Raw genomic sequence first — 13,975 nt, 5'->3', positions numbered from 1 at the left:
TCAGTTTAGCTGAGTTTATCGAAGCATTAATGATTTGGGCTCTAGGCTTTTAATCTGCTGTTTAACCTTTGTGCATTTGTGTTACGTTATTTGGTGTCATATGGCAGCACCACTGTTTAAAATCTATGGTGTGATTAGTGGCTAAGCCAGATTTATCAATCTCTTCTCTAAAAGCAGATAAAGCAGTGGAGTAGCTGGGGCTTGTGCTATACTTCTGCATTTCAAAATAGTTTTGACATCCTATGCTGTTCTTGAGAAAGACACAGGTTATATCTACTCTTGCTGTTTTCACTGGAGTCTAAGAGTACTGAATGGAATTGTTCTTTCTTTAATAGATAAAAGGTTAAACCCAAGGAATTTTTACATTTGAATGTGAAACTAGTAAAAGCCAACTGCAGGAACTGAAATGTTAATATTGGATTTGGCGAAGTACATTCTCATAAGTAATGCTACTAAAATTAATTTTCTTTTACAGATCCTGGGTCCTGGGTGCATTTGCTCTCCTGTGTCTCCTTGGCCTCACATGGTCATTTGGTCTGCTGTTTATAAATGAGGGGACCGTTGTGATGACATATCTCTTCACAGTATTTAATGCTTTCCAAGGAATGTTTATTTTCATCTTTCATTGTGCCCTTCAAAAGAAAGTAAGTTACCAAAACCACAGATGAATGTTCACTAACTCCTTAGAAATGCCACACATTATTCTTAAGAAAATAGAGATAAAATTAGCAATTTGAAGAACTAAAGTATGTTGAAGTAGTTTGAGGAGCGGACGAGAATTCCAATGCAGTTCTTGCTGTATGTGCTAGTGGGAGTCATGTAACTGCTCTGTGACCCAGACAGGTCTAACATCGGTGCAGCATTTCCAACCTGGGCTTGAAAAGTTTGGAGGTTTTGTGAAGAAAATGTTAAAGTTTAACACTGGTAATGTGGTACATATTAGCCTGGACTTACAGCCAGAAGTCTTTTATGTCCACATGAAACAAGTCCTGCCTTTACTGCAGTGCTGCAAACAAAGGATCAGTTATTGTATCAGCCTGGAAATGCTCTCCTTTTCTTAGATCAAGGCAGAGTACCTCTCCTGAGATCCCATTAAGCTGCCACATAAAGCTATGCGTGATAGGCAGGGTTTGTACTATGTGTGCTCATTCATTACAAAATTAAGTGGGATGTAAAAATTAATTTTATTATGAACTTTGACACACCTTATTAAAAAGTAGTCATTAATGCTAGACAGCTGCTACCAGGAATAGTTTTCTGAAGGTGGAAAAGATGCATTAAGAAGCATTAATATGTTTTTTCCAAGTGTTTGCCTCTCCCAGAAATCCCAATAGCTTTGTGTTCTTCGCTGGAGCCTCCCTCAGGAGTGGGATGAGCTAAATTAGTTCTGCTCCCCTTCACTGGATGAGAGCAGAAGGGTCTGGAAGGAAGTCTGCTGGAAGGAGAGACAGACAGAGGGAGACAGAGAGAAAGCTTGAAGGGGAGAGAGGAGCAAGCAGGAGAGGAGAGAAGGAGAGTGAAGGGCACAGCTCTGTGGGACCCTTTTTTGGGTTCCCTGCACCCCTTCTCCAGTGGCTGGAGATTGCTTCCAAGGATGCCTTAGAGGTACTTTAATGAAGAATGCGTAAAAAAAGCTGACAGCCTTTGTTAGAAGGCAGGACAAATAAAAGTAATGAGAGTTGAGTGGGAGGGTGAACATCAAAAAAAATCCCACCCAAACAAACTTACATTTGGAAATATCCAATTTGCAATATTTAGATTCTAAATACTTTTACAAGTTTTAGGCTGGAGACCAAGCAATTATTAACTCCTATTATAATTAGCTCACCAGAGACATATTTAACTGATATTTACAGGATGGTTTGAGACCACTGGATAAAGTCTTGTTGTGTAAATACGAAAATCCTATGCTCATGTTCTCAACTGTACCAGCTCTAACATTACCATAATCTGTAAATTTGGTGTAGACAATGGCATTCAGAGGTGTTTTAGGAAAAGATCTTGCAGACAGATATTACCCAGATGGACATGACACTTCACTCATTTGGAGAGAACAAAAGCACACTTAGGGAGAAGACTGTGCCTAAGAGAAGAAGATAGGGAAGAAAATGCAAACATTCTCAAACTGCAAATAATTTCTAGGTTAGGGTTTCATATAATGTTTCCTTTTTACTGTTTGTATTGGACTTGAAAATCAGAAACAGATTCTTTTTTTATTTCTTTTTACAGCTGTGCATTGTTTTTATATAAAGTGGAGTCAGCAAAAAGCAATATTAAAATACTAGTCAAGTGTGAAAAAACATAACCTAGAGCAATAAGATTTATACCTGAAAGAATGTTAAAGCTGCCATTTAAGATTTTTAAGTGTCACTGCCTTTGACTGGATATTGTCCTATCCTCTGTCTGCATAGCTAATGTAGTCTTTTTATTCTGTTATTGCTACTTGGTCACTAAATTGAACAGAGAAATAGAAATGTGGAAGTGAAAACTATTATGTTTCCAGTTCTGACGAGATGATAGTGCTGTTGCTTCCATCAGTTTCCAACAAGCTATAATTTAGAAATAATGACAGTGGAATGTGTAGTCCTGACAGATAATGTACATTCACTGCAATATAGGCATTAGGCAAAACCAGCCCTCAAGGGTGGTATTTGGGTAAAAATACAGTTTTGATTGCTATTGTCTCTACTGTGTAGTGGGTTAGAACATTTAATATCCATTAGTGTTCGGGAATGTATTTTCTTAGGTGTTATACCATCTAGTGATGATGTATATAGACTTATGTTTTCCAGGGTAAAAAATTATAATTCTAAGTTGTTTTATTTCTGTTTTCATTTTTTACATGTCTTTTGTGCTGATATAGATAAGGGTTGACTTAAAATGTGTGCCATATACTTTTATAAAAGGCTGAGTTATTGTACCTAGCTTGAAGTTAAAGCATAAATTATTCAACTTTTTTTCATCCTTGTGATTTATAGAAACATCACAGTATGTATTCTGTAAAACTCCTGTAGAAAACAGCACATCACATATGTAAATCCACACTCACTATTATTTTTTTGCATTTTCTCCTCTCCCCTTTTTGCATACACATGACTTCCCCTCTTATATACTCGTAGGTCAGGCAGAATTTCCAGATTAGCTGAAATCCCTCTTTTCACAGAAACTCGTAAGTCTCACTGATGTAGAAGAGACACTTAAGTTCCCGTGTAACCTGGTAGAAGATTTATGAATTTAGGCTTACACATCCGTACAGATTCTGTCCACTGTGTCCTTTTAGTGATGCAGTCTTGCTGCCAAGACACGCACATGCTCTTCTGTTATCCAAAAATAGTAGTCAGTGAAGCAGTCATGGAGTATAAGAGAATTAACTGCTCTGTAAAATGATCCTGATTACTTTTATGGCAATTCTCATCACACGTAACAAAACTGAAGTTTCCAGTAGGTCTCTGGAAACAGAAGGTGAATTAATGCAGCCCAAATACCGAAGTCATTAATTAGTTTTGCTGCTCTGTCATTAAAAAAAAATCACAAACATATGTATATTCAAAATTCTAGATTCAACAAAAACAGGAATTAGAATTTTATGTTTTGGTCCTGAAAGTGAAAGATACTTCATTCCCTGCTTTTATGGTTCAAAAAGTGACTCTGGAACACTGACAAGTGGCTCCACCAGCTTAGCTGGGGCTGTGTCTGGAGTGGGGCTGTGATGTTTGTGAGCTCTGCTCAGTGCCAGGGCAGGTGTGGCCATGTGAAGTAGCAGCTGGGTGAGTTACACAGAGGAGGAAAATGCCTTTACAGGTATTACAAGTTTTGCACTCTTTATTGGAAATCATCACATAAAGGGCAGGACTGAGAAGCTCAAGCCCTTCTTGCCTGCTAGGATGGAAGTGCAGGCTTTCTGTGCTTCCTGCACCAAAAGCTCATATAAAAACCACTATTTTCAGCCAGCATTAAATTCAGATAAACTTAAAGATATTAATATACAATATGAAAATGAAGTAAAAACAATTCTATAACTAACTCAGTAATGATTATTCAGGGACATCTCTAAGAAGTGTGTGTATACTTTGGAAATAATTAGTTCAAAACTCCTGGGGTAGCTGCTAATACCGCCACTGAGTAGGGAGAAACACGTGGTACTGCTAACAGCCAGCAGTTCCACAGACAAGAATTATCTATTTGCGTTTGAAAAGTGAGTAGTTTCAATGCAAGGTTCATGTGTTTCTGCCAGCAGATATTTAAAACTATTTTGTGTGCTAAGCAATATTTTTTTTTCCCCCGTAGGTACGTAAGGAATATGGGAAATGCTTCCGACATTCCTACTGCTGTGGAGGGCTTCCAACTGAGAGTCCCCACAGCTCAGTGAAGGCTTCAACAACCAGAACCAGCGCTCGCTATTCCTCTGGCACTCAGGTAACAGAGATCCTGGCAGCATCTTTTAATTACCTTATTTATGAAAAGCCTACTGAGATGTCTTTCAATCGGAAAGACTAATTGTCTTCTCATTATTGTCATTTGGATGGTAAATACATACTTCTGCGTAGTAGAATTATTTCTTTTTAAACATTTAGTTTGCTCTAATACAGATGCCTTATTTTTTTTTGTAATTAGGGGCTGGTTTATAGGAAGGTTTATACCATCATGTTTCATTGAAATGAAGTTTGATGAATTAAAGTTTTAATAAAAAAAGAAGGAATTTTCACTGTGTGCTAGAAGAATGGTTTACTTTAGGCTAAAATAAACACAAATATGTAATGTTTATTTTATTATAAAAATATAATAATATATATTATGTGCATAATAAAACATAAACAGGAAAAAATCTTTTTTTCAAAACCTATGCTTTTGTCTCACTGCTTTGTATTAACAGAGTCGCATAAGGAGGATGTGGAATGACACTGTGAGAAAACAATCAGAATCGTCTTTTATCTCAGGTGACATCAACAGCACTTCAACACTTAATCAAGGTCAGTCACTGGGAACATTTCAGTTTTAGAATCCTTAAATTTAATAGATTTTATATCATTTAACACAGAAGAATTGAAAAGAATGTTTAAAAAAAATCTGGAACAAGTGTTTTCTAAAACGAGAGTTTTAAAGTTACCCACCAGCACTTTTGAAAACCATGTTTCCTTAACTGGCCCCTGCTATAGAAGTTTAATTCTTCAATTCATGGGAATGTATTTAAATTAGTTTCATCAATAATTTAGCTTAAAAGCAAGATCATAATTTTAAATCTTTCCTAACCTTTATAGGTTAAATCTGAAATAGAAATATGAGTGCAGTAACATTTTAATGCATATTTGACTGATTTTTAGGTGCAGAAATTTTCCCAGTGAAATCTAATTGATATCATTTCTATGCAAAAGATGTCTGTAAAGCATTTATCTTTTCTATTTCAAAGAGCATCATATCTGTAACATGGAATAGAATATCTGGATAGAATCCTGATTTTCAGGCACAGAGAAGTCAAAACTCAAAACTTCTCAGCTCAGATCAACTTTGAAATCTGTTGCCTCATTCTCATGTCCAGACAGAAGACATGGGTATTAACCAAGACAGAGTGTCCCTCCCTTTCTCCCCTCCCCGGTGTGTTTTGAAGGCAGTTTGAGCCAGCAGTGGAGGGAGGACTGCTCTGTGCAAGCCAGGTTTGAAGCCTTTTCTTCCACTCCCTGGTCTCACTGCAACCAGTTCCTGCTCAACTCAGAAAGTTTCAAACAGAAAATTCAAATTCAGGATTTGAGAGCAGGATTTGATAGCATGTTTGCATTTATTTTGGTAGTAAAAACTGTGGTGTTTGCAAAGCAAAAGGTATCAGAAAGCATGATTCTATTTATGATATTTGGTGTATAGGAAGTGGGTAAGACCTGTGTGTCTTGCTGCTCCTCCCACTGCCCTTACGAATCCTGCACGTTCTTCTGGCAAAAATCAAAATTAAGTAACTTCTCCTAGGTAGAAAATGTATATTTTTCATGTCCCCTTCAGTGTCTTACTAAAATTCCAAAAATACAAGCCACATAAAATATGGTATTTACCCTAATTTGCTGTCTTTGACTCCTAAGGTTTGCTCTAACTGTGCTGCAATGTTAGTTAATTCAGTGTTGAACAGAGATCTCAGCAGCTTCTCCCTGTTTCAAGTTCCAGACTCAAGTCACTGGAGATGTTCTGCCATGATTAGAAAAATTGGTATCAACTATATTCAGTTATAATATTGTCACTATCTCAGTGATACATATGTATAAGGGTAGTTTAATAATTAATGACAAGTGTCTTTTTTCCTTTAAAATAAAAATCAAGCTTTTAATTAAGCTTTTTTTTCTTGTGACAAAGAAATTTGGGTTGAAAAAAAAATCATAACTATAAATTATACAAAATTATTCTAACCAAGATTAAATATAGTACACAAAATAAATTGAAAAAAAAAAAACGAAAACAAGGAAAATATATTTCAGTTATTATTTCTAGTAAGAAGTACTTTACAATGGAAAAAAACTATGATAATTTTTTTAGTTGATCACTAATACAAACTTTCAAATAAGATTAGCATAGTCAGACAATAATTCTCTGAGTGTTAGAAATTTCTGCTCATTTCTGCTAAGTAGCTCTGGGAGTAAAAAGGCATTAATATTTGGAATATATATCATTCCTTGCCAAATAAAAATATTTATACTATAAAAATATAGCTGTCTCTTTAATTGTCCTTGGGTCTGTAATGCACTAATCCTGATGTACTGCTTTGCAAAGTAATAAAAAAGAAACTTGAATTTTATCTTAATGAAATGTTTAAATTAATTTTTAAATCACAGCATTTTTCTTGTGGTAACTAGAAATCAGAGATTGACTTTTTAATAACTTCTCAAAACATGCTGTTTTTTTTTTCTGATTATTCTGAGAGTTGTTTAAATGGTGTTGCATTAACATGTAAACTTGAGTTTAAGAGAGCCTGTTCATGTAGTATTTTTCTATGTCTTGCATTGTAAACTGGTAGATTAAAGAAATTTGTCATTTGAGGAATTTCTTTTTAAAACCTGGCAGATACGTTTGCAGCATGAATGTCCCAGGAGAAAATGTGAATGCTCTGATTTCTTAGAGCAAATATTTTGCTTTCCCCTCAGCATGCATACTTTTGCATATACTAAGATACGCTTCTTGCAATTTGTCATCTACTGTCTGTTTGAAAACAGCAATTCCCTTCCACTATCTGTGTGTTTTTAATAAAGTGAGTAACAGCTCTGATCCTGTCATAAGAGGTTTTTCAATACCTTTCAGTTTGAGAAATTCAGTTCTCTCAATTCTGGACAGAAGTGTTCCCTATGATCATTTTTAAAGTTCTAATAGCTTTATGTAGTGCCTTGATCTCTAAACATTTAATTGCTACTCTTGTGTAACAGTGATTTTGTATACATCAGTAAATATCACTTTCACTAGATGTTTGCTTTGGGGATTTGGACAGCACCTGTGAATTACTGGAATCTGACTGTATTTTCCTGCTCCCATTTCCAATGCACAGCTCAAATACATCCAGAGATTTTCAGCTGAATTACATTTTAGAAATCCTACGTGATTGATGATGAATAAAAATTATTCTTTATTGAAACTGTCAGGCTAAAATTAAGGAACTGACATTTTTCTTTCTGTTTCTTTTGCTTTAGGAATGACTGGCAATTACCTACTAACAAACCCTCTTCTTCGACCACACGGCACTAACAACCCCTATAACACATTGCTCGCAGAAACAGTTGTATGTAATGCCCCTTCAGCTCCTGTGTTTAACTCACCAGGTGTGCTTATACTTCCTGAATAAACTGCTTTTCTTGGCTCCCTCCAAAGTCCCTGCTTTCCCTAGACAGACACTCAAGTTGCAATACCCCAACCATACAGTCTGAATTTCTGAAATAAATTTGAGAAATACAGTGTTGCCAATGTCCGCTTGTAAAACTGCACTATATTATAGTAATGCCTTTGCCCTAACAGAATTTACCAATAATTATCCATGTTTTTAACACAGGTGGCATAAATCTTAATATACTATTAAAGGACTGACACCACATGGTCCGAGAGCCCATCTTCAAGATATATATCACTTAGAGGTATCATGTCTATGCAATGTAAGGTTGACTCTAAAGCTTGCTGAGGAAACCCTTCTTATGGGATGGATGAGATGCTAAAGCAGTGCCAGGGCATCTTGGCACCTTTGGATACCCCGGTGTAGAAAATTGTATCCAGCATCAAACAGATCCAAACTATAGTATAGTGCAGCTTTATGGGAGATCATTTTCCTGTAGGAAAATCTTGAGATTAACAGTTAGAACAGTTTAGTTCTGTCGGAATGAAGTGTCATCATTTACCTAACATTTTGTTGTTACATTATCTACTTGATTTTTTTAACGACGTTGCAGTTCATCAGTAAATATCTTGCAGATATTGTTTGATGAGTCCTAAGCTCGCTTTAGTGTAAATAGAATGATAAATCTTTGAAAAAGCTCATAAAATCTTGTTTCCAGTTTTTCTTTCAAGTCTCCTTTTTAACTGAACTGTAGTTTCTATTTTCATTCTCTTGTTTTCTTACTTTCCTTATGCTTTCCTCTAGCAACCTACAGAGAGACAAGTATGGGAGTAAAACTTAACTTTGCCTATCAAATGTAAATTTTTTCAGCATGATTTTTAATGGGCACAATTAAAACATAACTAGCGGTCATGAAGTAGACTCAGCGGGCAAGTGGTTCACAATTTGCAAATAAAATGTTTACACATTCAAAAAGTACTTGCATACTGCTTTTTGGGAAACACCAGGAGGTCTGTAGCAAACCCTATTGGTAACACAAGTTTTGCAATGCTGAAATAATTTGCTCTTTAAAATCAAAGCAGTGTCATGCCGAAATGCTTAACAATTTGTTTATATTTTTACATTCCTACAGTAATCTTGCTACAGGCTATGAAAGATTTCAAATTAATTACCTGATCATGGGCAACAAAATTTGCCTCATCAAGCCAATTTGAATATATTCTAGCATGCTTAACTCTGCAGTATATCATAGAAAACTCATTTTGGATTATCAGATGTATTTTGATATCTCTTTAGCAGAGGAAAAGAAAATTAAAATTACAGAATTAAATCTCTTTCATGAGGGAAATGAATCCAGCATGTGGTCCATGTGTTGTCTACTTTTATAAATGCCATATGTTCTGCACAGCTAAATCCATTGCAAGAAAAATCTTGGAACATACATGAAATTGCAAAACTACGTAGTTGTTTAATCAAGGTCTAAAGAGACCTTTCAAACAACCCTCATCACTGTTAAAATCAGTACACATGGAGAAGAGTTAACAATAACACAAATGCAAAATGACTTACAAATTGCTGAGAATTTATTTGGAAATTTTTACTCTATTTTTTTAAAGTTCAAGACAAAAATCTTTTCATTAGAAAATGCATTTTCTTTTTAATTGAAAACAATATTTCCAGAGAATACTGAATTTTCTAGGATAAGCTGCAGGTTTAATTATGAAAAAAAATCCACAAAATGAGAAAATGTAAAATCTTTTCCAAAAAACTTTTCCCTTGTACTCCTCCAAGCCTTGCATATTATGCAGCAGCCTCACAGTGGTCAGTCTCATTTCAGTAAAGTCACTTCATTCTTTCTTTACTTCCAGACATATCTGTAGATAAAGTACTTTTCTAGGAGTGCTCTAACCATCTAATTTCCATGGTTCAGACTGTTTAAGTTCTTGCAAAGTTTTTTTTTTCTTCTTTTTTTGTTTTTTCCTTTGCTTGGGAAGCACTGTGCTGTCGTAGTTTACATGTCTTTGTGTCTATAGGAAAACCTTTTCTTTATCAAGTTATCAGAAAAAAAAAAGCCAAAACCCAAAGCATAAAGATTTTAATCATCATAAGACTTCATTTTCTCCCCCTCTTAAACTCCTTTTCATGTTTTCAGCAGACTTACCCAATCTGTCATTCCCTCAACAGCTATGAGATATCAGCCATGGCTGATTTCCTCTTCCCATTCCACAACTAATATTTATTCTTTGGTTTAATTTCTGTGACCCATACTTACAGAAATTCCTAACATTTCTGCATTTGACTTCCATGCCCATGGTAACTGTGGGCCTAACTCTTAATTAACTATTCTGGTTCATTCAGCGCTGTCACTGTGACTGATGCAGACTGCAGGCAAACTTTGACCTTTAGGAGCCTGGGGCCTTTGTTGGCAGACAGAATATTAGTTCAAAAAATTACATTAAGTGGGAAAAGAAAAGCTGTTATTGCTTAGTAATCTAATTTGCTGAACCCTTGCTCTGACTAAGTTGCTGAGAAGCTCAGTAATTCTTCATCATGTTACAATAAATCATTTTACTTTCTTTTATATATCAGCTACTCTTAGGCCAGATAGCCTGAGCAGACAGACATGATGTGAGTTGTCCAAAGTGAGTCATTCCACCTGCTGTCTATCGTGTTGTTGGATGGTGCTTGTGGGCCCTGGTCCCTGTAGTGTGAAAGATGGCTGTCCTTGTTTAACATAAATTCTTTGTATTTATCCATTTTTTTCATTCTTTTCTTTACTTCATCTCCAAAAAAAAAAAAAAAAATAAACCAGGAAAAATTCTTAGAAATGTTGTTAAAGTAGTTGCTTGCCAGTTATGTGGGTTTATGTTGTACATTTACCTTCAGTTATGTCTGTGATCTAATTCCTTTTTAATTTAGTGTCGTTTAGGACAAATTCTGTTAATTTTCTTTTTCTAAATCATGGTGATGTACTTCAAAACATAGATGTTTCCAAATGAATTGCTTTGCATTACATATGCAAGGGCATGGAGTGAACAGTTCCTTGTGGAAAAGTCACAGAATTGACACTAAATTAAGAAATTCAAATGCCACTATTCCCCACAGGAAACACACATTACTATTTTTAGAATGCATCTTTCCTATAAGGTGTGCAACTGTTTACATTTGGGAATGTTCAATAACCTAACTTTTCTCAAGTTTTACTTCCAAGTACAACTTTGTCCTGAACTACATTAAAGAACTTTGTCAAAAAGAAAAAAAAAAAAAAAAAAGAAAAAAAAGGTGGTAAAAACATGTCAGGCAGTAACCTGAGCTGTCTTTTTCCATTTCAGGACATTCACTGAACAATGCCAGGGATACAAGTGCCATGGATACTCTACCGCTAAATGGTAATTTCAACAACAGCTACTCACTGCGCAACGGAGACTATAATGACAGCGTGCAAGTTGTAGACTGTGGACTAAGCCTGAATGATACAGCTTTTGAGAAAATGATCATTTCAGAGTTAGTGCACAACAACCTGCGGGGCAGCAGCAAGAACCACAACCTGGAGCGGGCGCTGCCAGCCAAGGCTGTGATCGGCGGGAGCAGTAGCGAAGATGACGCCATCGTGGCCGACGCCTCCTCTTTGATGCACAGTGACACCCCCGGGCTGGAGCTCCACCACAAGGAGCTGGAGGCCCCACTCATCCCCCAGCGGACTCACTCCCTTCTATACCAGCCCCAGAAGAAAGTGAAGACCGAGGGAACTGACAGCTACGTCTCCCAGCTGACAGCCGAGGCTGACGACCACCTCCAGTCCCCCAACAGAGACTCTCTTTACACGAGCATGCCCAACCTCAGAGACTCTCCCTATCCAGAGAGCAGCCCCGACGTTGAAGAAGACCTCTCTCCTTCCAGGAGGAGTGAAAATGAGGACATTTACTACAAGAGCATGCCAAACCTAGGAGCTGGCCATCAGCTTCAGATGTACTATCAAATCAGCAGGGGTAATAGCGACGGCTATATCATTCCCATTAACAAGGAAGGATGTATTCCGGAAGGAGATGTTAGAGAAGGACAAATGCAACTGGTGACAAGCCTTTAATAGTGTAGCAAAGAAATATTAAAGGCCACATTCAAGTATTAAAAAGACTTAATTGGCCCCATGCAGGCTCCCTCATATCTGCTCGAAGAGACAATTTCTGTTGACCCCGTGGTTCTCCAGTAACAGGGATGACTGGACCTCGCAGTTCTGTGAATTTTTATAAAACAAAAACTTTGTATATACACAGAGTATACTAAAATGAATTATTTGTTACAAAGAAAAGAAATACCAACAAGGTATTTAAGATATCTTCTGCTGCTGAATTTAACAAAATTGTGAAAAAAAGAGAAATAAACACTTTCCAGCCATTTTACTGCAGCAGTTTGTGAACTAAATTTGTAAATATGGCTGCACCATTTTTTTTCCTAGGCCTACATTGTATTATATACAAGGCGTAGGCTTTAAAATCCTGTGGGACAAATTTACTGTACCTTACTATTCCTGACAAGACTTGCAAAAGCAGGAGAGATATTCTGCATCAGTTTGCAGTTCACTGCAAATCTTTTCCATTAGGGCAAAGATTGAATACATGTCTAACCACTAGCAATCAAGCCACAGGCCTTATTTCATATATTTCCTCAACTGTACAATGAACCGTTCTCATGAAAAAAATGGCTAAAGAAATTATATTTTGTTCTATTGCTAGGGTAAAATAAATACATTTGTGTCCAACTGAAATATAATTGTCATTAAAAAATAATTTTAAAGAGTTTGAAGAAGATATTGTGGAAAGCTCTTGGTTGCACATATGTTATAAGCTGTTTTTCTTACACTGTTCATAGTACGATAGTTTGTTTAAAATGCAAGTTCTACCTGTTTTCACTTATTTTTTCACTGTAAACAGTGTTCTGCTTTGACAAGTTAGTTTTTATTCTTAAGTTTTGAATTTTATTGCCAAAAAAACCATAATTTGGGGAGAAAATTGTTTTAGAAACCAATTATGCCAAGCCTTGCACAAATTTGGTGTAGCTAACAAAGATTGTAACTCAATTCCCTGTTCATTCTTTAATCAGGGTTGGGTGGTAAGGGGTAAAGGGGACACTGGACACTTCTCACAAGCTTTCTCGTGAATAAAAGGTGCCTGTCCTTTAAAAAGAAAAATAAAACATAACTATAACTTCCATATTCCTTCTGCCTATATTTAGTAATTAATTTATTTTATGATAAAGAATCAAATGAAATGTAAATTGTTTCAACAAAAATCTGCTTTTTTCATCCCTTTGTGTAAACCTGTTAATAATGAGCCCATCACTAATATCCAGTGTAAAGTTTAACACCTGTTTGACAGTAAATAAATGTGAATTTTTTTTCCAAATAGGTAAAATGTGCATTATTATGTACGAAGCATAATTGGCATCAGCAGCCGTTTGTCCCAGATGTGTCCTGCCAAGAATGGCATCTTTACATTTCATGATTTAGGTGTCAAGAATTCAACAGAAACTGTCTGTAGTGCTCCAGAAGACAGGTCATCTTTACTATTCTTTTGTTCACAATTGAATAGGATCAAACCCAGACATACCTGGGTCATTAGGAAAATGTACTGTAAATTCATATATTTACATAACTTTTAAGTAGGCATCTGCACTGAAATTAAAAGTGAGGTGGTAAACACCGCTATCATATTCTTGGCAATAGTAATTAGTGGTTAATTATTAGTGATGAAGATACATTGTTGCAGTGGGGAAAACACGAATAAGCAGCATTTGGCTAGCACTCTGAGTGCTATCTAAATAATTCATCCATCATGGCACTGGTTTGTGTTAGATAAATAAGCATGACTGTCCCTATTTTTATCAAGCTAGAGAACTGCAGAAGGCAGCTGATGCCCAAGATATTATCTACAAATCAGTAGCTAAATTGGAAGTCTGAAATCTTTGTTGTGTTGATTCCCAAACCTCTTTTGTTCCTCTCATCCAGGGCCTTTCAAAGATAGCATCAAGGACTGCATTTGTCACCTCTTCCAAAACTGTGTTCTTTCAAATAATTCAAATGAATGCCACATCATCACAGAGGCCACAGTTTTGTGTGTGGCCACTGAGACTTTCTGCATGACAACAGCAAAAATGCACTTGAAAGCTGTATCGTTACTTTCCAGTGCA

At 36.1% G+C, this 13,975-nt stretch overlaps 1 protein-coding gene across 2 annotated transcripts in view; it reads left to right on the top strand.

Annotated features, from left to right (window-relative positions):
* The window catches only part of ADGRL2 (adhesion G protein-coupled receptor L2), a 313,675-nt gene extending 300,482 nt beyond the window's left edge, over positions 1–13,193 (top strand). For both annotated transcript variants that reach the window (XM_066192572.1, XM_066192571.1), the window contains 5 exons: positions 476–644; positions 4,288–4,416; positions 4,874–4,970; positions 7,656–7,784; positions 11,122–13,193. In XM_066192572.1, the coding sequence (XP_066048669.1) occupies positions 476–644; positions 4,288–4,416; positions 4,874–4,970; positions 7,656–7,784; positions 11,122–11,876 (1,279 nt within the window). In that variant the 3' untranslated portion in view covers positions 11,877–13,193. The remainder of the gene's footprint in view (positions 1–475; positions 645–4,287; positions 4,417–4,873; positions 4,971–7,655; positions 7,785–11,121) is intronic.
* The last annotated feature ends 782 nt before the right edge of the window (positions 13,194–13,975 follow it).

The sequence above is a fragment of the Chamaea fasciata genome, unplaced genomic scaffold (genome assembly GCF_029207755.1).
Source record: "Chamaea fasciata isolate MVZ Bird 193981 ecotype frontalis unplaced genomic scaffold, bChaFas1.0.hap1 SCAF_10, whole genome shotgun sequence".
Classification (NCBI taxonomy): Eukaryota; Metazoa; Chordata; class Aves; order Passeriformes; family Sylviidae; genus Chamaea; species Chamaea fasciata.
This window is presented reverse-complemented; position numbering and strand designations above follow the sequence as displayed.